Source organism: Accipiter gentilis, chromosome Z (genome assembly GCF_929443795.1).
Source record: "Accipiter gentilis chromosome Z, bAccGen1.1, whole genome shotgun sequence".
Taxonomy (NCBI): domain Eukaryota; kingdom Metazoa; phylum Chordata; class Aves; order Accipitriformes; family Accipitridae; genus Astur; species Astur gentilis.
Genome location: NC_064919.1, coordinates 86,899,281 through 86,924,445, shown reverse-complemented (window position 1 = coordinate 86,924,445; position 25,165 = coordinate 86,899,281). Strand labels below are relative to the sequence as shown.

Genomic DNA, 25,165 nt, shown 5'->3' with positions numbered 1-25,165 from the left:
TTTTCATGTTTACACCAACAGCCAGCCAGAATTACGCTTCTCTTTCCAGCAGAGCGGGTCTGGCTTTCAACCAGAGTATTTTTAATCAGGTCACTCATTAGCATTTCCTCAGGTACCTGCTACCTTCAGCTTTGGTCTCAAAAATGCAGAAGCCACACTGAGTTTAAAGTCTTTCTGAAATGCTCCAAAGAGCTCACCCCTCCTCATACCCACACAAGATCTATGAGAAGGCAAATAATCCCTGAAATTCTGCCTCTCTTCTGAAAGAAGTGAGTAGGAACAGTTTTCTCACCCTACAGGCTTCACAGCTCCTTTAAGTTCACGTAGTCTCTGAACTTTTGCTGCCAAAAAGATGCTGGAAAAGTCTGTAACCCACATCCCTCCTCTGCTTTGCCTGTAGGTACCGGGCAGCAACATTCAACCCCCAAATTTTCAGATGTGCTCCTTTGTGTTTCCTCCAACCCCAACTCCAAATGACTTCCTGGCTCCTCTGCACCCCTTTTCTGGGATGCGCTGAAGGGGGGTGATGCTCAGAGCATCACATACTGAGGGCATTGCCTCTTGCCCCAGCGGGTTCCCATTGCCCCCCAGAGCTTCACCACCATCCTGCGTATCCACATGGACAGAAACACTCACACAAACACAAAACCACACCAGCGCCTTCATCCTGTTCCCTTCCCTGGCTGAGCAGGATAAAGGCTCATTAGTGGGAAATATATACATACATATATACAATACAGGTATATCTTCACCAAGCAGCTAGGCTGCCTTGGTGTTTGCTAGCAATCCCACGCTGGCTGGCATACCCACGCTCATGCCCCTGACCCATGGTCCCACTGCAGTCCTGGCACTCAGACCCCCGTACACACAGAAGAGAGTTCCTCACCCAGGAAATAATTAGAAATGGGTTTTAATGAGCGCACAGGACAGACCGCACTGCTCACACGCAAGGCACAGCCAAGGTGCTGACCAGCAACCTGCTTACACACAACCAGCTCTTTTAATCTTATTTTTCCACCCTTGTTCCCCCCTCAAAACACCTTGATCCCTGCATTTGTTGCCTCCTCTAAACATCCCATAAGTCTTGTGCAATCCTAAAATGCTTTACCCCCATGTGTCCCATACCCCTAGGCAGTGACCCCTCCACCCCGCAGTCCAAAAGATGCTCTGGAGAGCGGCTCCGTGGAGGCATCATTCGGGCTCCCCCACCTGCCACCGCTTCTCTGCATGCGCAGGGGAGGCTCTGATGGCACTGCAGGGCTACGGCCGCCAGGCGCGACAGTCACGCCGAGAAGAAATTGCATTTTCATCCCGGATCTCTACGCAATGATGGCAGGACAGAACGAGGCAACACTGGCTTTGTAGTCCTTCCAAGCCTTTGATGAGGATGTGATCAGTGTTGGGCTGCTCGAAGCACACCTGGCAGCCCCGAGCTGTTAGCTTCCCCTTCCTTTCCTATGTCGCAGAAATGTTTGTAGCCTCCAGCCATCTCCTCCTCCTGCTAGTGAGATCTTGCCCTTGGCAGGCGGTGGGACCGGGGCTTTCTAACCTGAGCGTCTTCCCGCTGCCGCCTGCCCTACATGCATGCTGCAGTGCTACCGAGAAAACGACCACTGGACTAGAGGAATGAAGGAGAAAAAATGGTGAAATCTGAAAAAAGCATTGAGAATTTGGGAGAAAGGAGCAGGGAACAGTTCGTGAAGAGCGGCCAGAGATGGTATGTTGGGGCAGGAGGTAAGAAAGTTAATAAATCCACTTGAAAAGTAAAGTTCAGCTACACAGCCACAGGACGGATTTTGATGCTCTGCAGAAAATGGAGAAGAAACCTCTTTTTCCCCAGGAGTCACTTCTCATGGCTAGGAGCCCTCAGGCACCCTGAGCACTGGTTTCAGGGAGGCAGGTACAAGGTTAATGCTGAAAACAGCAAAATTGTTAGCAGGGCAAATAGCATACCTCAGTAAGGAGATAAACAACATCTGGGCAGATGTCACCGAGGTTAACCTTTGTCTTTGGGAAAGCAACATCCTGATTTAGGGGCTGGCACCAGTGGATTTAGATCCAAGAAATTTTGACGCTTGAAAAATTGGCAGGTCTTAATAGTGGAGGTGAAAGAAATGTTGTAGTGAGAGATCAAAGTGTACTTTGACTCCAATTTTACCTGGTGACTTAGGATGGACAGAAAGAAAATTACTACTTAGTAAACGGAAAGCAAACCATTGTGAAACAGCCTGACAGCCCAGCTCTAACATCTGGTATGCAATCTGGAAACAACACAAAAAAAATACTGTCTACAAGGCTCCATGATATCCAGAGACATTTCCAGAGAACTGGAAATACAGCCACCCCAAAGCCTTCCACCAGTCCAAAAAGCTCTAGGCAACACTAGTGCAAAGATTTGGCCAACACACATGATGGGCAGAGCGCAGAGGAGGGAAGGAGAGCAAGGAAATGGTCTGGAGAACATCCACTGCTGTGCAACCAATGGTCAGCCTAACAACAGTTTTTGCTTATTCTTCGCGTGCTCCTCACTTGTTTCCCAACCAACTGCGATGGGCAGAGCTGGATGAAATCATGGAAACTTTGACAGAGTTCATCAGAAAAAAGGAGCTTTCAGGCCATCAAATCTAATCGCAGAACTTCACCCAGTTACCACGGCTGTAACCTAGTAATTCGTGTATAAATATCTTATAGAGATCCATTATTCTTCATTTCAGGTCATCAAAAGCTGAAGACTCTACTGCTCCCCTTTAGTCTCATATTTAATCCTCTTCTCAATGTTTTTGCAAATGCTGTCAAAATAAATTTTAATTTATTTATCAGCTTTAGAGGCCTTCAAAAGCTGTGACCAAAGAGCAGACCTTGTCTGCAGAAGACAACGTGACTGTCATTTACTCTACTTAAGAACAAGTCTTTAAAGTCACAAAGAAATACTATATATAATGTACAGTTATGGTCCAGTTTCACTTTTTCCAACACAAAACAAGAGTTTCCTGCCATGGAGGGGACATGCCGATGGATCGGGAGGAGGACGGGGAGAGAAGAGAGCAGGGGGAGTGGCTGAACGGGGTTCCTCTGGCTACCCCCAAACCAGGGCACTCCAGCTCCTCGGCTTGGGTGAACGCCCCGGCTGCCCTGTGATGTTATTTCAGAGCAAGACCTACGAATGCGTCAACTACCTCTTTCTCCCTGCCCACTCCCCGAAGTGCTCCCCTTCCCACGGGAAGAAAACCTGGGTGAACAGGCCAAAGGGAGCTGCCGTGCACTGCAACGTGTCCGGACAATGCAGAAATCAGCACTGTCAGGCATATCATGGAAAAAACCCACCACGCAGAGGGAGCCTCTGGTTTCTCTTCCTTCCAACCTCATCAGGAAATTGTCCTGTCTTGCCCTGCCTGTCCCCCCGCCGCTGTTGGACACCTCCCAAGCACCTGCAGGGAGTGTTTGAAAATACAGTGTGGAAACCCCAGAACCCCCCAGAAAAAGTACCTGCAGGTGTCCTTACTATCGGCATGTTAATGCACGGGGCTGGAGGAAGAGGCGTCCCTTTGATGCTCCGAGACCTGCAGCTCAAGGCAAGCTGAACTGCTGAGTTCTTCCTCTCACGTGTACCTGGAAACCCCTGCCCTTCCCACCTAAAGAAAAATACGAAAAACACATTTATTTCACCATTCCCTTCATTTTGCGTTACCTCTCTGCTTCACAAATGATGGGGTTTTTATTAAATCTGAAGTCACCTAGAGTGGACAAGGCCAGGAATGGAGGATTTTACATGGCACATAAGATCCAGCCACGAGGTCACCCTGGGACAGCAGGTCACCCAAGGCTGGGTGCACCCCCAAACCCTGCAACCCCCATGCCTGTACATACTTTTGCCTACGTACAAGTGGGAGAGTTCCCACGGAGCCTGACTTTAGATTTAAAAATGAATGCTACAGAACACCAAATTTAACCTATAATGAAATAGAAGAGGGAAGCATGTGAATCTGAGCGGGATTTATTAAGAAAAGTGTAAGTGGTGGCATTGCACGACACGTTCCACACAGTATAAAGGTCCAGCTGAGCCTTTCTCTACATCTGATTTTATCAAGAAAGGGAAAAAAAGCAGCAAGAACACAAAAGCCTGCGTGAGCCTTATCAACAGCCTGGGGAGGATTCATCCCTGCAGCAATCTCTCTATGCTCTCTCTTCCTCAACCCTACTTTCACCTCCCTCGTAGCACATGAACCCCTTCTTATCACCGTTCACAATTTTAACGTATGGATTGTTTCAAGCCAATTACATCAGTCCATTATAGGCGGTTTCACAAAGTTGCATTTCTAATTCCAGTAATTTACACTTGGAAACAAAGATATACAAAGGGAAAACGTTGCTGGAAGTTTTCAAAATAATCAAGAGCTTTGGTTATTAGTGACGGTTTTGAAATACAACCTGAAGCCTAACAATGGTGTCAGGAAAGTCTTTACTGAGTATTTGTGTAGGCTAATGGAGCAAATGTGAGCAGGGGGAGTTAACAGCCTCTCTCACTGCATCCAAGGTTTTTGGCTGTTACTCTGACCTGAGGTAGGAATGATGTTTTCGGCTCCCGTTGCTCAAAAAATATTTCCGAGAACACTTTTTGTCATGACTATGGGCTCCAGCAGACAATTATCTAATTCTCGGTTTTACGAGTATTTTCCACAAGTAGATAGAGGGGCTGTTGTGTTCATATATCTATTTGCTAGTTGAAAGGAGGAAATGAAGGCCCCCGCTCGTCTGGAGCCCCGTGTGGGTGCTGTGCCCCCAGCACGGTGACCTAGAGAGCATCTCCACAAAGGTCCAGGAGCTCTGCTCAGCTCTGACCTGGAAGGAGGACCCTTGAGGACAAGAGTCGGCTTCCATGGATGGAACGGTGGCAGCAAGGCAATTTGGACTTCGGTCTCACTGCGAGCAGCATCCGCCCAGGTGCCAGTTAACACGCCCGGTGATTGCAATGACGTGGAGATCTGGCTGCTGAGAACAACACGTGCTGAGTCCAACTGCTGCTGTCTGGAGAGTTTTTCCTCTGGTTCAGACCTCGTTTCTTTTCAAAAGCCTTCCCCCCCCAGCACCCTACTGGCTTTGCCACGCTTGCCAGACCCATCCTCCTTCTCCTGGACCCATCGGCCACCTGTGGCACAGCAAATCATGCTCCTCGCTTGGAAACCTCCCCCTTCCCTGGCCAACAGTGCGCAGACCGATTCTTCCACTGCAGACCTCCGCCTTTCTACCCCAGCTAAAGATCTGCTGTCCCTCTCGCATCTATCTCATGGTTGTCTGCAAGCTCACAGCTACCTGGTGAATACAGAACTTTTCACCTCTGCCAGCCGATGCTCCTACCCTGACGTCTCCCTTTGCCAGCACTGGGAATGACGCTGGCATCTGTAACCTAGAGTTGGATTTTTCCCCAGAACCTTTTCTCAGCATAAATAACATCTTCAGGGAGCAGCTACCCCACCCCAATTCTTGCTCTGATGTTCGTATTTCAACCATTTGCACCTGGCTTTCCTTGACTACGTCAAGAACAGCCCTGCTGCCCTCACGCCAAGCCCGAAGGCCACTGTTGAAGACCATTTTCTAGCCTGTTTTTGTGGAGGACCGTACCACCCTCTGCTTTGTCTTCCTCCCTGGGCTTTCTGCCCGGCCCCACGAACCAGGTTCCAGTGGTCTTCACTCTCTGCTCACCATTTCACTTCAGAGTCAAGGTGTCCTTTCCCATTCCTGACTCTCGGCGATCACGTTTCCAAACAAGTTTCTTTGTGTTTTGCCTGAAATTTTTCACCCGCCACTTGAAGAGGCTAAGGGGCTGAGGAGAAAAATTGCACAGCTCTAACCGGCATCGAGGCCTCAGAAAGCCTTCACCTCAGCGGGGAAGCCCACGGGCAGAACACTGAGGGGAAGGCAGGCAGGGGAAAGGAGGGTGTCCATCAAAGGCTTTTTTTTTTTTTTTCATTTGATCTTTTGGAGGGCGGGCGGGGGGATGTCTCACACTGTTTCACCAAGGATAGCTGAATTTAAACCCAGAACACCCAGCCTGGCTTTCCTCACAGCTCCCCTACCCGACCCTGAGGAACCGCACCTCAGCCCCCTCACACAGCAGCACCGAACCCCCCCATCCCCCTCCCCTCACACACACTCCCCGCCTCACAAGCCCCGCCCAGGAACCGGCTCCGCCGACCAATAGCGCGCCGGCGAGCGCGGGGCGGGGCCGCGCCTCCTCCTCCTCCTCGTCCCGTTCCCCCCCCCCCCCCCCCCCTCCGCCGCCGCCGCCGCCGCCCGCGGCCGCCGCTGAGGGGAGCGCCATGGGACAAAAGGCGCGCTGAGGATCTCGGCCCCCTCAGCGCCCAAGCCCGCACCCGCCGCCGCCACGCTCGGTGCCCGCCGCCGCGGCATGCCGACCCCCCGCCGCTAAGGCCCCCGGCCTCGGCCCTCGGCCCCGGCCCGCAGCGCCTTCCCCCGCCATGCCGAGCGGGAGCGCTGCCGCGGCCTCCCCCCCCCCCCCCCTCCGCCGCCGCCGAGCCCGCCGAGCAGCCGCGTCTCCCCCCCCACCCGCCGCCGCAGCCGCTGGTGCTTCTCCAGCAGCGACTCGCCGGCCTCGGCCTCCGCGACCGCGGCCTGCCCGCCGGCGGAGGAGGAGGAGGAGGAGGGACGGGGGCGGCCCGGCGGCGGCGGCGGCGACGGGCGGGCTTGGCCCTGCCGCCGCCCGACCCCCCCGGAGAGCCGGGGCCTGGCGGGGTGGAGGTGGAGGAGGAGGAGGAGGAGGCGGCGGCGGCGGTGGGGGACGAGGGAGACCTGGAGCTGGAGGAGGAGGAGGAGGAGCTGCTGGCAGGGGAGGACGAGGAGGAGGAGGAGGAGGAGGAGGACCCGGCCGCGCTGCTGCTGCTCTCCTCGTCCTCCTCGCCCTCCCAGCCGCTCCCGCTGCTGCCGGCGCTGGGCTCCGTCCTGCTCTCGCCCTCCTTCGATGCTCAGGAGGCGGCGGCGGCGGCGGGAGCGCTCTGCGGGGCGGACGATCCTCAGGGCATGATGGCGGCGATGCTGTCCCACGCCTACGGCGGCGGCGGCGGGGGGGCGGCGGGCCTCAACGGCGAGCAGGCGGCACTGCTCCGCCGAAAGAGCGTCAACACCACCGAGTGCGTGCCCGTGCCCAGCTCCGAGCACGTCGCCGAGATCGTGGGCCGCCAGGGTGAGTGGGGGACCGGGGACGGGAGACACCCCCCCCCTCCCAGCTCAGGCCACGGGTGGGCGGCCTAGGGGCCTGCTGCTTTTTCCCCCGGGGGTTCGTGGCAAGCCCCTGCCCGCACACACACACCCCCACCACGGGGATGTGCCCCCTTGGGGGCGGCTGGAGGAGCCCCTCGCCTCGGTAGTAGCTTCGTGGCCCCCCCCCCCCCCCCCCCGGGGCCTACCTCTCCCCTGCCAAAGCCCGGCTTCCCCACCGGGGACAGGGTGCCGGCAGCAGGCCGGCCTTGCCCGGGAGGTGAGAGGGAGCGCTGGGTTAGCTCAGAGCTTCGGTTCTTGGTGGACGGGAGCTGTGAAGCCCAGCGCGTCGTCTGGCCACGTTACAGGTAGGTGTTGGCACGGGCTTTGGTCTTGGGTGAAGCTCGGCTGGCGGTCTTCGGTGGGAAGCCGCGTTTCACCCGAGGAACCTGGTAGCATGCTTTGCAGGAGAGACTTTGGGGTGAAGGCCTTGGACTTGCTTGCCTTGCAGGGCAGGGTAATGGGCTGACACTCTTCCTACGGCTTTCCGCCACGCTCACCGAGACAAAGTGGGATCTGGGGAGCCAGCGAGATGGAGACGAGGAGCCACGTGCGGCTCTCTCCTGTGTGAAAGCCCTTGTCTTTCTGCTGGGGTTGTGGCTTCCTGTTGATCGCTATTGCTACGCGCCGTGGGTCTCTCTTACGCCGTTAGGATAAGGTCATATCAGTGATGTCACGTTCGTTGTTGGCCTTTTATGTGGTCTCATGGGAGCGGTGCTTGGAGGAGTTAGAAAGGTGACGTTTCGTGCCAGCTTCCCGGCGGTGAACCTAATTTTAAAAGCACTTTTTATATATCAAGCGAAGCGTTGAGCAGTGTCAAGTGTAGGTGTGGAAATGCAGGCAGTGAAGTTGCAGCTCTCTTCCTCTTCCCTTTCTGTGTTATTCTTTATTGGTTTGGGGGTGGTGTGTCTCATGTGCTGATCAGCTCTGATAACAAGCAGTTATGCCGTCTGGTCTTCCTACATCAATGTGGCTTTTGTTTCTTTTTTTTTAATCCTTGAGTGTGGAAGAAATGGTAATATCGGTCTACACTGATGTGGGACTAAAGAAATGGCCACTGAGCACCGTTGCTTAGGCAGACTTTTGTTTTTCTGTTCCTACGTTTATTTTAGGCTCTCAGCAGTCAAGGGTGGGTTTTTTGCTGGGTGTGTCAAAGGAGAACCAAAGGCCGTGCTGCAGAAATTGGCAGGTAGCTTCCTCTGATGCAGGCAAATCTGTTCTGTTCAGAAGCAGAAAATATCTTTTCCAAGAAATAGTGTTTGAATGTCTTAAGACTTTGCTCGTGTGTCATTGGGGGGGGGGGGGGGATGGAAAACAGAACTGAAACAGTTATTGCTACGGTCCTCTGAAAGAGAAATACAAACTATTAGGCTTTGAGGACCGATTAGGCTGCTGTGTTTATTCTGCACCAGATCAGGATTGTTCTCTGTAGTATATTTTTCAGTGCTCTGAGTCACTTAAAAACAAGATAATGGAGTTTGCATAAAAATAGGATCATTGTTCCTGAAGAGTTCATTTGCTGCTTCTGCTTTTATTTCTTATCTGATGTCACACTGTTTGGCCTGTGATAAAATATTTAGCCTCGGTGGGGAGGGATTGTATCATAAAAAGAATGAAGGCTACAAAAGCGGAAGGAGCAGAAGGGAGCAGAGGGAGAGCTAAGAAAATTGTTACCAAATATACTTACATGAAAGCTTTGCATAAGGAGGTCCTTCAAAATTCTCATTCAAGGGAGACTTATGCTTAGAGACTGACTTACGTAAGTTGTATTAGTTCCACTAAATATTTGTCACATTTCGAAGAAATACTAGTCCATGCATCTCCTTTTACGGCCCAGAGCTGTGCTGGCTCATTGCATGGGCTAGAGGCTCTTGCTCTCTCATCCACCTGCTTTGCATGTGTCTGTGCTCTAGCCCAGCAAAGTGTCATCTGCTGTAGTGCAGCTTGGTCTGCCTCGAGCGAGGCTGGCCGGGGCCGCATCCTCTGCCAATCGTTCTGCTATCTCTGAAAATGAAGATGCTGCGTATTCTCTTCCTAGCACACGTCGTAACCAGCTGGTTGCATTATCTTGAACGAGTTCAGCTTAAGTTTTATGCCAGACTCCTCTGTGCTGTAATAGTTCACTATCTAATTATGTAAAGGCGATGTAATTGGAATGTTGCTTCTGATGGATTTTCACAAAGATTAAGTTTATGTTCTTTCTATTGCAGTCTTTGTGAGGTACAAAAAGAACTTGAAATGTCTGCAGCCCAAAAACATCAGCTCTGAAATACCAGGAATGCTGAGTTTGATCTGGGCTTTGCTGGAGGCCTCATTGCTGTGTCTGAAAGCATGTTTATTGTAAGTCCTAACCCCCTAACTGAAAGAGTAATGATAACCGGAATTCCACGGTTATTCTTTACCCAAATTTAATTTTTTTGCACAGAGGAAGAGAATTTCCAGACACTGTTTATCAGATCAAAGGAGCCCCTGATTCCTAAGAGATCTGTAAACAAGCAAAAAACTTACAGTGCTCCCATTTAACTTTTTTTTTTCGATTATGTGCAAGTTTCAGAAACAAATATAGCACTTCAGGTAGTGAAGGGGTGCTCTCACCGCCCCGCTCTAGGTCACTGTATTGCAGGTTCCCACGTGGATACCTGCACTTAACAAATCTGTGCTGGTCGCTGTGCACAGATGTGGGATGTTGCAGCCATAGAAGGTGTGGAGTGCCTGAAATGTACCTTGTGGTTGATGGTTTTCTTGTGAAGCTACATTGGAGGCCGCTGGGTTACTGTGACAGTAGTTTAATGTGTTGCTGCTGGAAGAATTTACATCACTGGAAAAGGCTTAAGCAGGATTTTATTTTAATGAATAGTAGGTGTTCCTTCTTTAAAAAAAAAAAGTCCTGTAGTGTTTCTGAAACTTTATGGGGTTTTGTGCTTTTTTGTTGTTTTTTTTTTTTTTAAATGTTCTCAATCTTTTTTTTTATTCTCCTTCCCCCCCCAATGAAGCTGACAGACACTGGTTGGGGTAGTGTAATGTAATTCCTTGTAGTCTTTGAAGTGGAAGAAATGCAAAGGTGAACAACAAAGGAAAAGATATTTGTATCCTTTTATTCTTGTTAAGGCATGTGACTGGGAGCCAGGAAAACTAGATTCCATTCATGGCATTGTACAGGCTTCCTGTATGAATTTGAACTAGCTGTTGAATCCAACCTTCGGTAAGTTGGCCAGTCATCATGCTGATGAGAAAAGTGACTTCCTTTGCTGTCAGCAGCTAAAAATCCTGCATGCACAAAGTTACAATGGTTTAAAAAAAAATAAAGTTGGAGAGAAGTGCTCTTGAGAAGTGGTAGCAAGAAAGCTGCATTGCTGAGGAGGTGACCTTGTTTGCCTGAGAAAAGCTGGCATAGGGCGTACACCCAAAATTATATAAGCATGTATCCAGACTTAAAAAAACTTCTGGAGATCTAACCTGGGAGGTTTTGTTTTAATCTCTAAATCACGTGAAGGACTTTAAGTCTGCTGCAGATTACCTGAAAACTGTTTCATACTTGTAAAGCTGGTGATGGTGACCTTCTGTGGCAATTCTGCTGTGGTCTGGTGGGCCTTGAAGGATTTGACTAGTGCCCCCTGCTACTTTCTTTACACTAAAAAAAAAAAAAAGATGTGTTTCAATGCTAAAAGCTCTTTTGAATAATGCAAAAAGAGGGGTGGTGTCTGAAGACATGAACAGAAAACCTGAAAGATGCTGAAAGGGACAAAAGCCTGTCCTATAAAGAGGTGCTTCATCCTTGAGTGTATTAACTGTTTTCAGATAATGATTGCTGGAATATATTTGCTAGTGCATTCCAGTGTTGTGACTATCCAAGTAATGTGATTTTCCAAGTGGTTTTATCCTCGATAAATCTGACAATAGTGTTTTTTCTCCCTAAGACTTTACTCGAGTTGGAGCTACTTTTAACTCTAAAGCCTGCTGCTTCTCTCTCTTCAGTAAGAATAGTTCAGATGATGGCTGCAGAACTTGAAACGGGCAGGGCAGTCTCCAAACCCCAGATGAGTAAGAGGTGGAGGAATGATATCATCCCATTTCACTGATTAAATCGATAATGACAAATCTGCTTTGCATGAGACGGCCTTGCAACTAAAATAACATTTTTATACATATTTAATGATCTTGGACTCCTTTTTGCTCTTTGCTTTTGAATGTGTGCTCTTGAGCAAAATATTACTTTGCTTAAAATAGTCCTGTAATTTGAAACTAAAAAATTATTCTGATAAGCTGGTAGCTGATAACTATCTAGTGTAGCTGAACAGCCAAATAAAAACAATAGCTACCAGTCTGGGGGAGTGGAAACAGTGCTAAAACAATCCTGGAGCAAATACTTGTGTTAGCCGAGTACAGTACATGGATGTCCTATAGTAGGATAATTATAGTCCTTTCAAAAAGAACTATATGTCTGGTTTTATGTCTCCATGTGTTCTGTTAACAATGTTACTGAATTACTGGTGATACTTATGTAGCCTTGACTGGTTGTTAATTGCTGGCCTGTAAGAAGTAGTCAGCATAAGCATAGCTAACCAGTCTGAATTGCATATTGTTTTTTTAAAACTGGATGCTTAAGATTTCCACTCTCATGAATAAGTTTAATTTGCATGACTGAAGTCATCACATATCTCGGTGTCAGCTGATTGCCACAGACAACAAAGACCACAGGTTCAGCTAACTTATTTTAAGTGAAAGCTGAAAAGGCAGTTATGCTTCAGATTTTTTTTCATCTTCTTTAACAAGCAGGTTATTAAATGCCATGTTAAGTGGCTTGTTCTAAAGACTGACAGAAAACTGAGCTATTTGTTGAAATCCAATATAATAGCTTTTTTTTCTGAAAAGTTGAAGTCTTGTCATTTTTAGAGCCTGAAACTCCAGAACTGAAACACGTGAGCATACTGTGGCCTGGCACAGGCTGAAATCACTGCTGAGGTTTCAGTGGCCTATTCCTCTGGTGCTGTGTAACAAACATTTCAGTTCTTCTGTTTGTCATTTATGCTATGCAAAGATCCAACTCGAGTTGCAAAGTGTGTCAGAAGGGTGCAGGTCCTCCAGCTGGGATCATAAATCCTCAGTCATAAATGCTGCTCTTGTTTGGCTTGTTGGGTGGGAAGTACACCAAACACAGTGCACACTCGGGAGATTTTTCTCGTTGTGTAGTCTGCCAGAAATTCTGTAGATTTTAACGTATGAATACCAGAAGTGAATACCTGCATAAGTAAGATTTTTGGATGAAGCTAAAATTAAAATAATAAAAATCATGTGACATAAAATGCTAATTTCTAATCCTCTGGTCCCTTTGTTTTTTTAGAACACAGCAATTTTACAAGAGAGTATGTTTTTTTTTAAGTTTATAACATACACAAGAAATCCTGATTAATGTGCTTCTGAACTGCACTGGATTAACCTGTCTGTGGCATGAGAAAACAGTGATGAAGTTTTTTTAAGCTGTTAGTAAAGTCAGCAGATGTTGTGTGTTTCCCTGTCTTAGCCCTTGTTACCCTCTCTTCTAGTACACTGTGGTCTGAATTTCTGGAAGAGAAATTGTTGGATATCTCGAAGATGTTAAATTTGTTTTTGATGCAGTACGTCCACCCCACAGGGCCAATTCCCCATTGCAGGCAAAAAATTTAACAGGGATAGGGTTGCAAACTTGCTGTAATCTAAAAAAAAAAAAAAAAAGCTGCTGAGCACTAGAACATTTTTATTCAAGCAAAAGAAAAGGGCTAAAAGCTTTAAATCAAGTATTCATTTCCAATTTCAGCTACCCTTTAAGAATGTCTTCCTTTTCTCTGTCTTTCAGGTATTCCTTTAAGTTCATGAGATCTTACCAGCATCTGAGATCTCAGTTTCTTCACTGGTGTGAGTCAGTAGTTCTGTGGTCTGCACCAAGTTCTCTGCGTCTCCTTTGAACAAAGACACAGTATCTCTTACTTTTTACTGTCTAGTGCATTTTACATTTGACAATGTACTGTGGAATTTTGCATATAAAAACAAAGGTCTAGCAGCATTTTTGAATTGGGGATTTGGTGTAGGTGAAGATTTGCATTGGTTTTTTGCAATCTTCCTTTTATTGGCCATCTTGGCACACTGTGTGGCATGTTGAATGGCGGTCCCTTTTAGTATCCTCCTTAAGTGCAGGTCAGGTTTCCCAACACTGTTGCTCACACCAATCTGTTTCTTTTACTATATCAATGTTCTTAATGAAAACAACTTTTGTCCTGTAGCTATTTTATGTTGGACATACTCCCTCTCTTACAACTATTGCTTTTCTACTGCTGTATCTTCCTAATTTTGCTCAGCAGCTGCTACCTTAGTCTTGGTGCTGCAGTAGTGCAAGTAATTAATAATACAAGTTGCTGCCCTCTGGCTCTTTTGCTGCATGTAACTTGTTTACTGAGTTGCCATCTGTCTTGGGAATTGGAGTATTCCTCTGCCTGTGAGATTGCCGATTTGATAGATTGTCCCAGCCTGACATATAGAAGGAAACAATGTGCAGGCTGACTGCTTCATTTTGTACTGGATTGATATATAAATCGATTGATAAATTGATACATACCTAAGAAATCTTTAATAAAGAGCTTGTACATGGTTCTTGAACCAGGGCTTTTGTTTTCCAGAAGAGGGAAACATCCCTGAGAGCTCGTGAGCAGCCTTCTCGTGGGAAGGTTTCTCAGCATCATCAGAGACTTTTAAAGCTCCCCTCTTTTTCCATCCGTTAGCTTGGCAGTAGCAGGGCCAAACGAAGTCCTGCTCCCTGTGGTCTGGCACAGCCGAGTGGCTGACCGTGATTCCTTGGCTTTTGTTGAGGTACTTGAGATCTCCAGGTTGTCCTCCTTCCTGGATGAGCCTGAGCCCCTGCCACTCCAGCATCTGGTGCGCTCAAGCTTGAAGTTCTTGTCTGGCAAGTATCTTGTCTAAAAACCCTTCTGCAGTTCTAGCTGAATGCTGACAAGTAGGAAAGTCATGTATTGTCTTAGCATTCATATGTGTAAAAAATACAAAGTGAAATAAAAGCAGTCAGTTGCTCCTCAGAAATGGGTAAGCATGATGGAATGATAATGGGAGCAGTCTTGGTCACTATATATAGTGTGAGTCATATTGAAATGTTCCACAGGCAGGCAGAGGGGTTTGGTAACTGCCACGTACTAAAAGCCTTTGATTGCAGTGGTAAGTTAATGAGGGGGTCAAGAGGCAGGGAAAAAGTCTTTGTAGAAAATGCTCTAATTTTTATTTTTCTTGAAAGACTTGTATGTCATCTTTCCTTCTTTTGGAATAACTTTATCGGAGTGGCTGTCACTTCAGTTTTTCTTTCTCTACGCTACTCACTAATTTACCTACTTGTAGCCTTGCTTATTGTAGTGTCATTATAGTTAGAAGTGAAAAAATGGTTATTACTAGTGTACAGCACTTCTGAGGTACAGTCGTGGTCTGAAACCACTAATACAGCCACGCTCCAGAGCAGAGTGCTAGAACTTTTTTCCCCAGTTTTGGGTTGTAATGGAATCAGTATCATGTTTTGGATCATAAACTTGAGAAGTTCTGCTTGGTGGGTTCTCATTATGAAGCATCCCTACTGTGATAAGTGGAAAATTTAATCTGAAAAAATACAATCTGATGAAGGGCAGGAGCACATATAGCGCTTGGGTAGCCTGTGGGAAAAGCCTTTGCCCAGAGACATCAATCTCGCAACTCTATGTGTGTGTTTCAAGTGGCCACCTCCAAGGAACTGGAGCCTGGCTACCACCAGGGAGGAGATTGCTTTGGTTTGTTATGTGAACAAAACAGCTGTTGTTTAAAATCTGCATATGTCCGTGTCCCCACTTAAGCAGTTAGCCTGCTCTTTTCTTTGGGGACTGTCATCTTCTGTTTCCAAACCTGCCAGCGACCTGCCCCGTGAGCTTGAGCAAATCTCAGCTGCGAGCTGCGGCTGTCTCTCGGTGTATTCATATTTGTGAGTGCTCTGGCATGTATCATGTCTAGTTGTCACACGGGAGCCCTAATCTTACCAGCTAATTAACCCAAATAGTAATCAGACTATTATCTGTACTATAGAATGCTAATGGGGAGCTGTTACAGCTGTTGGTGGTTGGTCTAGGCCTGTCTTCAGCATGGATGCCGTGCTCTGTAACGAGGTGTCTCTCAGCTTACCTCTAGCTGTAGAGAAAGCTGCATAAAAATAAAAGGAAACTTGCTTTCAAAAAATTCCATTTGATAATTATCCAGGTTTAGGCTGTCTCTTAAAATTGTTTAAAAATAAAATTTAAAAGCAATGTTTTTACAGCCTTCATTTCTAAAATCAAAATGCCAAAGATGTGATAAATAGCTGCCTGAGTATGTAGATCTGGGGTTTTTTGCAGATCAGCATCTTCTGCAAGTGCAGAGAAATTACTTTCTTCATCTTCCTTGACTCAACTAACTATAGTCAATAGCCAGTTGAAAAAAAACCCGAAACTGTCAGGAGTTGAAATTTTCCAGTCTATGAATTAAAACAAGGTGTGAGATGAATTAATTGATCTTAGGTGAAATGCAATAGTAATCAGAGTCAGTCTTATCAACTGACCAGACAACAGGTAGTATTCCACATGACTTTAATAACCCAGTGAAGTGTCAAAAATGTTCTGGTCTTACTTTTCCTGTGTAGCCAGCCTGCTTAAGGAGGTTTAACCATTAAGTAATTCAGAATAGGATTTCATTTTACATCCTAATGGAGTTTCATCTCTTTTTAATAAATGGCGTATAGATCGGTTTTCTACTGTATAATCACAAACTGGATAGATACTTTTAGCCATGTCACAACTGAGCGGAAGCACTCTATTTTTTAAGCAAAAGAATGCAGCTTGTACCACCACTGGGCATGAACAGCCCTTCTGAAAAATATGTAGAGCAGTCATTCTTAATGAAGTAGATTAATTTTTCTTTGTTTGTTAATCGGGTGGGCAGTGTTACGCTCTGCAGACCCAGCAGCTATCGGCCTTATGGTACATCCAGCGTTTCAGTCACTGCAGATCCTTTGTTACCTTAGCTGCAGGAGTTCTCGCTTTCCAAATAAAAGCTCATGGCAACCTGGCAATGAATTAAGGGCTGTACCAGCTTAACAGACTCTACCTTTAAAGCTGCGTCCATATACAACGGTTGCAGGTTCATGGAAAACAGATCCCTGTGCAGTCCCCTCTCTCCTTGGCACACCCAGCAATGCAGTCCCATCCTGGACTTCCCAGACCCTGCCCGTACTTTCTAAGCAAGGAATTAGCCATGGCTGTACTAGCAGCTCATGGTTCCAGCTTGATGTCGCTAATTCTGTTACCACCTCCTTACTTGGTGTCAGCATAGTACAAAATCGATGGTCAGAGAGCTAAAGACCGTATTCAGTGTGGAGGCTGTAATGCAGTATTGCCTTTTATCAGATAATGGCAAAGCTCCTGAAAAATATATTCCTGTGAACTATGGCTTTCTCTTTAGTGCTAACAAGCTGTGGAGGCCGATCTGTGAGATCTCTGCTTTGCCTGCGGTTGCTCTGGGTCCGAGTTGGAGGATGCCACGTTTGGTCAGGGCTGTTCGTCAGCCCTGCCTCCTGCATAAGAGATGAGTTGGTGTTCGTGCAACTTCACCCTGCTTGCTGCTCTTACAGCCCAGGCAGTACTGGTGTCTTCCCACAGGATTTGTGTGTCTCAAGAGCTGCAGGAGATTTTTGTTTTTAATCCCCTTAGCTGGGTACTTGTCAGGAGCAGGGAAGGAGAACAGACTGGTATTGCCATTTGATTGCGGTTCACAGGGGCTGCTCGCAGAATTCTTACCCACCGTGACTTCCAGGCTTCTATTGAGAGAAACTTTCTTTTCCAGGTTGTTTTTTTTCCCAAAGCCCTGTGTAACTGGGGAGGCAAGGTTAAACAGACATGACGGTAAGAAGGTTTGGGTTCCTGTGCGTGCCTGAACCCCAGTTTCACAGCACTTGGCAAGAGTTACAGCAGCAACGTGGGTGTGAGGTGTGTGTGTCCCTGCTTTGACAGGCTGCATTTTGCTAACGTTGGTACTGAGAAGCACGAAGGACTCCCTTCCCCTGGTGTAGCTGTTCGGAAGAGACCATGCAGCAAAGGGATCCTCATCTGTAAATCTATCCTTGTCCCATTCCCAGTCCCATTCCTTGTCCCAGTGTGTGGCATTGAGGTGAATTCAGCAGAAGAAACAAACAGGGGGAAGCTTCCATTTCTCCTGGGCTACTGCCATGGCTGTGCAGAGGAGTCTGCGGGATGCTTTTTCGGGTGGTTCTTGGCTCAGGGCAGCAGGTCGGCTGGCGTGGTGTGAGGCAGGCGTGCGCAGGGTTCCCACTGCGGTCACTTGGCTCTGCCGGCTCTGTTGGGGAGTTTCCCGTGTGAAGTAAATGGCCTGAGACTGGGTTTGACATTATCTTGTCCTGTTCGTGATGATGAAAGGTGAAAGTCGGAGCGAAGGCTGAGCTGGCTGTCACTGTGAGATGGGTGAGGACTGTGGGTGCTGTGGCTGCTACCCTTAACTCTCACTTCAAGGGGGGGAGATAATCTGTCTTCCTATCACCTTTTTTTAATAAGGAAGTATTTGATTGTTTAAAATTGGTAGCGTATGAGGTAAACAGTTCCTTCAGAACTACCCTTAATTTTCTTGGGGAGTATAATGTTCGTAGTGTGTCGAAAATGTTCGGTCAAGTAATCCTCTTAAGGGAAAAACAGGGAGGAGGCTTGAGAAGAATGATACAAATCAGCCGGCACAGGGTGAACCCTGCCTGCAGGGCTCAGTGCGGCTCTGCTCCTTGGCGGGTGCCTGGGCAGGCAAGTGCTAAATCTTTGCCTAAATGAAAGCAAAACTAAAGGGTTTGGCTTCAACTTTGTCAGTATGTACTTATGGCTGAATGTGCTGCTTAGGAATTCTTATACTGTTGAACCAAGTACAGTAACTTGTATTGAATAGACTCCCATTATCATACCAAAACTAAAATTACTTTGAAAGTTTTGATTAAAATGAACTTCCAGTCTAGAAGTCCCCTCTTCAGGCTTTTTTTATCTGTGTACTTAAGTCTTGGATACAATGATCTGATGATTTATTGCAAAAATGTGGGGTGGTGTTTTCTTTGGTGTCCCGTCCCCCCCCGCTTGTCTTTCTGTGTCTAAGCTCAGGAGATTGGGAAACTTCTTGATTCATCCTTTGGCCACATGACTTCATAGCTGGCCGACCCTGTGTCATCGTGGCCGCAGCACCTCTGGATGCCATGAATCGTCGGAGAGGGGATGGGATCAGCCGTGCTTTCGTATCATCACCTCGGTAGTGACTAATGGAGGAGGGTGGGAAACCAGAACAGCTGAGCAAAAGCAAACAAAGATCATCCTGCTGGAGTGGTATAAAGGGCTACTGACCTTGTGCTTTGACATGAATGTCTGTTGTGGGGTTTTCCAGCATGCCTTGCAGACAAAACCCAGTGGGTATTGACTGACTCACTCAGAAATGTTGGGTTTCTTACGTGGTGACTTTCTTCAGTTCTTTCTAACTTTTCAGATAAAGTTTCAGGGTTGACCTTGATGGTTTGTGGAGTCAGCTTTCCATTGAAGCCAGCATTCTGGTGTTTAAAAGTCTTGTTCTGTCGCTGTGGGGAGTTGAGGCAGCATTTGGCCTCTGCTTTCTGGGTATGCGACTCATACCCTAAAAGAAAAGCTCTGCCCACCTTGGTCTGTGCCATTCTGCAGCCTGAGGAAGAAGGGCGAGAAGGCTTTTCTTCACACCAGAGCGGTTTGGAAATGTGGCTCTGACAAAGCTATCTCTGGGAATTTGCAGATGAAATGGGGAACAGAGCTGAAGGTGCAGACTTCTAACTTGATTTGAGTTTCTAAAGTATCAGGAAAATCTTGTCTAAAATGTAAACTATAAGAATTGGTAAGGCACTGTGGAATCTAGAATTAAGTAGGCTCTGAACTGCAGTATATAATAAAGAATTATATATATGAGTATGTCTTGTGCTAGATGCTCCCAGTATTCTTTAAATGCAGCCTCTGCTATTTTTAGGAAAGAAGGATATATACTTGGGTGGAATGGAGTGAATTAAAGTAATCTGTGTAAACTGGAGAATAATTGATACACATGAGGAGACTGACTTTGGTTTAGGTGTTCCAGTAAAGAGGGCTTGACTGGTGGGAGAACTTCAGCAGCACCATTTTAGGGATCCTTGCGGGTTTAAGGTTTGAGCCCACCATCTTTTCTGAGTAACTGTGAAGGAATGGGAAGCAGGGCGGGCGAGCAGATTGACTTACAGGGAGAAATGCAAACAAAGAACGGAGGGAGTGAAGGCAAATTGCCAAAGTGAGGTGCTGCTGTCGGTTACGAGCAGGGAAATGGCATGGCTTCAAAGGATGCGCGCTTTGCTACTTCCATAAGGCATCTCTTGCCTGTGTTTTCCCCTTTTTTTTTTTTTTTTTTTTGCCCAGTAGAGCACTAGTACCCTTCTTGGGCTGTAGCGGGAGGTTGAGGCTTATGGGTTTGTGCTCTCCTGCAGATACTTGCTCTTCGTGCCAAACGTCTTGTTCGGCTCTCGTGTCTGCATCCCCTCCTTTGCGCAGATCTGCCCGTGCCTCGCTCCTTCCCTTGCCGGAGCCCTCCCGTGCTCCTTGCGCTTTCTGGTTGGAGGTAGGGCCTCCGAGAGCCCTCCTGACGAGCTGTTGAAGATAATGAACTTCCTCTCCAGCTGTGTCCTGGAAACAAAGGGCTGTTGTGTTCAGCCTTTGTCCTTGCTGTGTGCAGGGGCCCTGCAAGCAGCAGCTCTTCCTTCCCTCTATTCCAACCAGCATCTGCATGTTTGCTTTTTTTTCGTTGGTAGATAGTCCTGAATAAAGCGCATCTTTGAGTGGCTTTCTAACTGTAAAATTGTTATTGCTTGTGGTACCTTGGGTGCAAGGGACTGACAAAACACTGTTTCGAGAGACTATTTCGGGTACCCAGACAGTTACAAGGTACTTAAAGTAAGTGAGGAAAATGGGAACTCTGTGAGTGAAATTATGCTGAAAACACTTGATCTGCCAATGTTGCTTATAGTTGTTTCAAGATGAGGCTTGCTATAAAATGACATTTAGTGTGACATGCTTTTGAACTTGTTTTAATATAGGCTAAATTCAGTTAAGACTGAATCCCCTAGACTGTCCTGCATGTCATGGACCTGCTTGTGACTCTTAATTTTGCACTGCCAGCTTTTCTGGTCCTGTGATGGGTAAAAGGTGCTTCTGTGTGCACCATGCCAAAATGCCTTAAGCATCTTAGGAAAGAGCCTGCTGCCACTGTGTCCTAGTAAACTTTATAATTCAGTCCCCCAAAATCAAAGACAAATGTTCCATTAACTTTTTGCTTCTCTTTCAGGCTGTATTTACCCAGTTAACAAGAAATTCCACGTAGGCATGTCATATTACATAGTAGGCTTTATTTGCATGCAACAAACTGCTTGAACTCCTACTTGACAGTTCAAGGAGCAGCTCCTTCATCCCACAGGGAAGAGTAAGGTTTAAATAACACTTATTGATAACAAGAAGCAATGAAGAGTTCTCAGTAAATCAATTTTATCTATATCCTACATGGGTTGTGATACAGACCTTTCTCTCACTTGTAAATGTTTAATTTGCTTTTAGGTCATGCTTGTCAGTGGAAGGCTAGCATATCAGCAGACTTACCTGTGTGTTTGTGTGAGCCTTTGCTCCTTTTGCAGGATCTTAGAAATAACTGAAGGATACCAAATCGGAAAAAATACAAGCTCAGCAGTATTTATGGGATAACTGTGAACATGTCTGTCATAGAGAAAAAGCCACTCATGTTTGTTCACCATCTAATAGCAATCGAGGAGATGATGGGCTAAATTAGCCCAAGAAACATTGCTAAAATAGTTTGTGGCTGTGTCAGAGGCCTGTTTGGAAATAATAGGTAGAAGTTGTTACCGCTTTCTCTAATGTGGGTTGCAGAGATAAAACCAGCTGCTTCTAGTTTCACCCTACAGTTTCTTCAAACTCTTAAACAGCTTAAAATAGGTGGCTTTCTTGTGGCTTTCTAAACTTAGATGTCTTGCTAAACTTGCATGTGTTTCCTTTGAACAGGTTGCAAAATAAAAGCACTAAGGGCCAAGACAAATACTTACATTAAGACCCCCGTTCGTGGAGAAGAACCCATCTTTGTTGTCACTGGACGAAAAGAGGACGTAGCCATGGCTAAAAGGGAAATTCTCTCAGCTGCTGAACACTTCTCCATGATCAGAGCGTCACGCAACAAGAACGGTCCTGCCCTGGGAGGCTTGCCATGTACCCCCAACCTGCCAGGTCAGACGACAGTCCAAGTCAGGGTGCCTTACCGTGTAGTTGGGCTAGTGGTTGGACCGAAAGGAGCTACAATCAAAAGAATTCAGCAGCAGACCCATACCTACATAGTCACTCCCAGCAGAGACAAGGAGCCTGTCTTCGAAGTCACAGGAATGCCCGAAAACGTAGACCGTGCGCGCGAGGAGATCGAGATGCATATAGCCATGCGTACCGGGAACTACATCGAGCTGAATGAAGAGAACGATTTCCATTACAACGGTACAGATGTGAGCTTTGAAGGAGGCACTCTCGGCTCTGCGTGGCTTGCTTCTAATCCTGTCCCTCCTAGCCGCACCAGGATGATTTCTAATTATAGAAATGACAGCTCCAGCTCCTTGGGAAGTGGCTCCACAGATTCCTATTTTGGAAGCAATAGATTGGCTGACTTCAGCCCAACGAGTCCGTTCAGCACAGGCAACTTCTGGTTTGGAGAAACGCTGCCTTCGGTGGGCACGGAAGACCATGTGGTCGACTCTCCCGCGTATGACTCCTTACCAACGCCTTCCCAAACCATTTGGACCCCTTTTGAACCTGTAAACCCGCTCTCTGGCTTCGGTAGCGACCCTGCTAGTAATGCCAAGCTTCAGCGCCGAGGGAGCCAGCCATCTACTCCTCGCCTGTCGCCCACATTTCCAGAGAGTCTGGATCACCCGCTGGCTAGGAGAGTGAGGAGCGACCCACCTAGCACCGGCCACCAAGCCGGCCTTCCCATATACATCCCCGCTTTCTCCAATGGTACCAACAGCTATTCCTCTTCCAACGGCGGCTCCACGTCCAGCTCGCCCCCCGAGTCGAGACGGAAGCACGACTGCGTGATCTGCTTCGAGAGCGAAGTCATTGCGGCCCTGGTCCCCTGTGGCCACAATCTCTTCTGCATGGAGTGTGCCAACAAAATCTGTGAAAAGGAAACGCCATCGTGTCCCGTTTGCCAGACAGCTGTTACTCAGGCAATCCAAATTCACTCTTAAATATATATAGGTATTATTATATATGGACTTTTTAAAACTCTTAAAGGCATGGGTGTAATGGTACCCTCTAGTAAACTTCCTAATGAATTCTGACTGTTGGGCTTTCTTGGGATTAGGCTGAAGTTGTTAGTAAATTTCTACTTTCTCAAAAGGCTGCTATGGTAACACTAAACCTAGGTGGTCTCTGTCCGGTTCAGTGTAAGCAGATGGCATGTTTAGCAGAGATATATCTGCTGTGATGTTATGGCACAGTGAGGGGAAGTTTTCGTCAATTACACAACTGAAAAAAAAAAAAACAACCAAAAACAAACAAACAAAAAAACAAATTTTACAGGCTTTCTAAAGGATCTCTGTTAAGCGTTTGACTTCTGTGCGCTGGCAGCAATGAACCTCATCGCCTAAACGCAGAAGTACTCGTCTGCCGTGGAGGGTTTGTGGCATTATCAATATATCAAACAACACTTCCAATGCTGCCTTCTTTACACTGCCAGTTCTGAAAAACAGGTTTGGGGAAATTTTTTGCTTTGTGCAACAACTTATGCCTAATTCTTCAGCATTGCAAATACCTTTTTTTAAAGCATAGTTTGATTTATTGAAATGGATGATGTTATTGGCAGGTTCAGATAGTAAATTACGGTGAGGCGGGGGAGAGAAGCTGCCCGACGCACCTCCGTTTTGCCTGATGCGTTACGGGCAGTATGTTCAGAGGATCAGGAACGTGTCAATTTGTGAATTCCTACCCACTGCTTTTCTTAATGTAATGTGGAAGAGTCTGGCTGGCTTCATCCCATTTCAGTAAGGGCTTTGGGATGCACATACTTCGACTTACAGTGAGGATGCTGACATTCCGTTCGTTAGTCTGATCAAGCTGTTCTTAAATTACATTTTTAGAGAGTATATAGTTCAAAATGTGAAGCATTTTTATGTTCAATCCATATTTGTCTTGCACATATATAAATATATATTTTATTTTTAGTAAGGAAAAGGAAAAAGGGGGAGTTGCGTATGTGCCCTTGTATTATTCATGACAGCAGCTGTGATGGTGGCCCTGCAATCAGTTTACTTCATTTCAAAACTGTCTTTCCAATCATAAGGAAAAAAAAAAAAGTCTTTTGAATGCGCTTCTCACATTTCAACCTGTGGATGTTTCTAGCTTTTTCATCCTCAGTACGTTCCCAAATCTGTGCTGGCATATATTAAAACAACAAAAACAAAAAAAAGACACAAAGTGGAGTTCTGGTGGATTTTTCTATTTTTTTTGAAGCATTATTTTCCCAAGACAAGACAAAGCTTTTTTCTCAGTATAACAAAAAGAAATTATATGTGTATTGAACTAGTAAATATACAGAAAATTTTATTTTTTATTTCCACTTGAAGAGTTACATTTCGTATAAAAGTTTACAAATAACGGTTTTTATTTTATGATTTTCAGTATAAGAGTTGCCTTGATGGCATATTATGTACTGCATAACTTTAATGCTATAATTGCTTGTAGACTAGTTACATGTCAGTATTGAAACCTAATCTCTAGATGCAGTCTTGTAGATACGAACAAACGTTCACCGAGCATGTATTTTGTATTTTATTGCATCGTACACCGCAACTAATAAGCCAAGGAGTCGACAGACATTAGGTGCGTGTACCATTTCTATAAACCACAAACTAAGAATGATAAACTATCAATATAGTTTAGTATTTGCTAATTTTACTACACTTTTTGTTATGTATATGTAGGGAGGTCATAGGGATTATAAATTCAATTTGAGTAAAGTTTAAAAACCATATATTTTATGATAAAGGGCCTTTAACTTATGACGGCCAAAGCACTGATATTATATATTTGCTGTAAAGAGAATTATAAGAGTTTTATTTTTCTGATATTAAAAGTTACTTAATAAAGACTTGTTTCCATTAACTTGAATGTTTTGCTGTCTTCATAGTTGTCGCTTGGAGCAGCCTGTGGAGGCTGGGGCTGGCTGACATCCCTCCTTCCCTGCCACCCCCCCACCACAGGGGTTTCCCAGGGCTTAATACGCCACGGACCTGACTTTGGTGTGGCTGGGTGACTTCACGTGTGAAGAATCTTGTTTTCTGTTAATTTCTGGCTTTACACGCTGCCTTTAAAAAACAACTTGGGGTCTTCCAGAGGGCACAGCCGCAGCCTGCTCTCCTGGTCAGGAACTTGCATTTCAGAGTTATTTCAGTGCGGCTGCAAGGTAAACTCCCGGTGCTCGTGTTTGCGTTGATCACCCAGCAGCAGGAATAGCCAAATGGTTTGGGTTGGCAGGGACCTTTGAAGGTCACCTCATCCAACCCCCCTGCCATGAGCAGGGACATCTTCCACTAGATCAGGTTGCTCAGAGCCCCGTCCAACCTGACCTGGAATGTTCCCAGGGATGGGGCATCCACCACCTCTCTGGGCAACCTCTCCCAGTGCCTCACCACCCTCATCGTAAAACATTTCTTCCTTCTATCTCATCTGAGTCTCCTCTCTTTCAGTTTAAAACCGTTACCCCTTGTCCTATTGCTACAGACCCTACT

General features: G+C 46.5%; 1 protein-coding gene and 1 long non-coding RNA gene across 3 annotated transcripts; one reads left to right on the top strand and one right to left on the bottom strand.

The window, feature by feature from the left end:
* Positions 1 to 363: 363 nt before the first annotated feature.
* LOC126035616 (uncharacterized) lies at positions 364 to 6,173 on the bottom strand. Of its 2 annotated transcripts, none has more exons than XR_007504996.1 (4): positions 5,701 to 6,173; positions 4,840 to 4,989; positions 3,487 to 3,632; positions 364 to 2,789 (listed from the first exon to the last, which is right to left on the bottom strand). It is a non-coding gene; the product is annotated as an uncharacterized LOC126035616 (long non-coding RNA). The 2 variants fall into 2 exon arrangements; XR_007504997.1 differs by having other exon boundaries at positions 4,840 to 4,986.
* A 144-nt stretch (positions 6,174 to 6,317) lies between these two features.
* MEX3C (mex-3 RNA binding family member C) lies at positions 6,318 to 24,545 on the top strand. Its single transcript, XM_049795800.1, has 3 exons — positions 6,318 to 6,329; positions 6,463 to 7,198; positions 21,399 to 24,545. Exons 1-3 carry the CDS (start codon positions 6,318 to 6,320, stop codon positions 22,622 to 22,624), a joined length of 1,974 nt encoding a protein of 657 aa, XP_049651757.1. The 3' UTR covers positions 22,625 to 24,545.
* Positions 24,546 to 25,165: the final 620 nt, after the last annotated feature.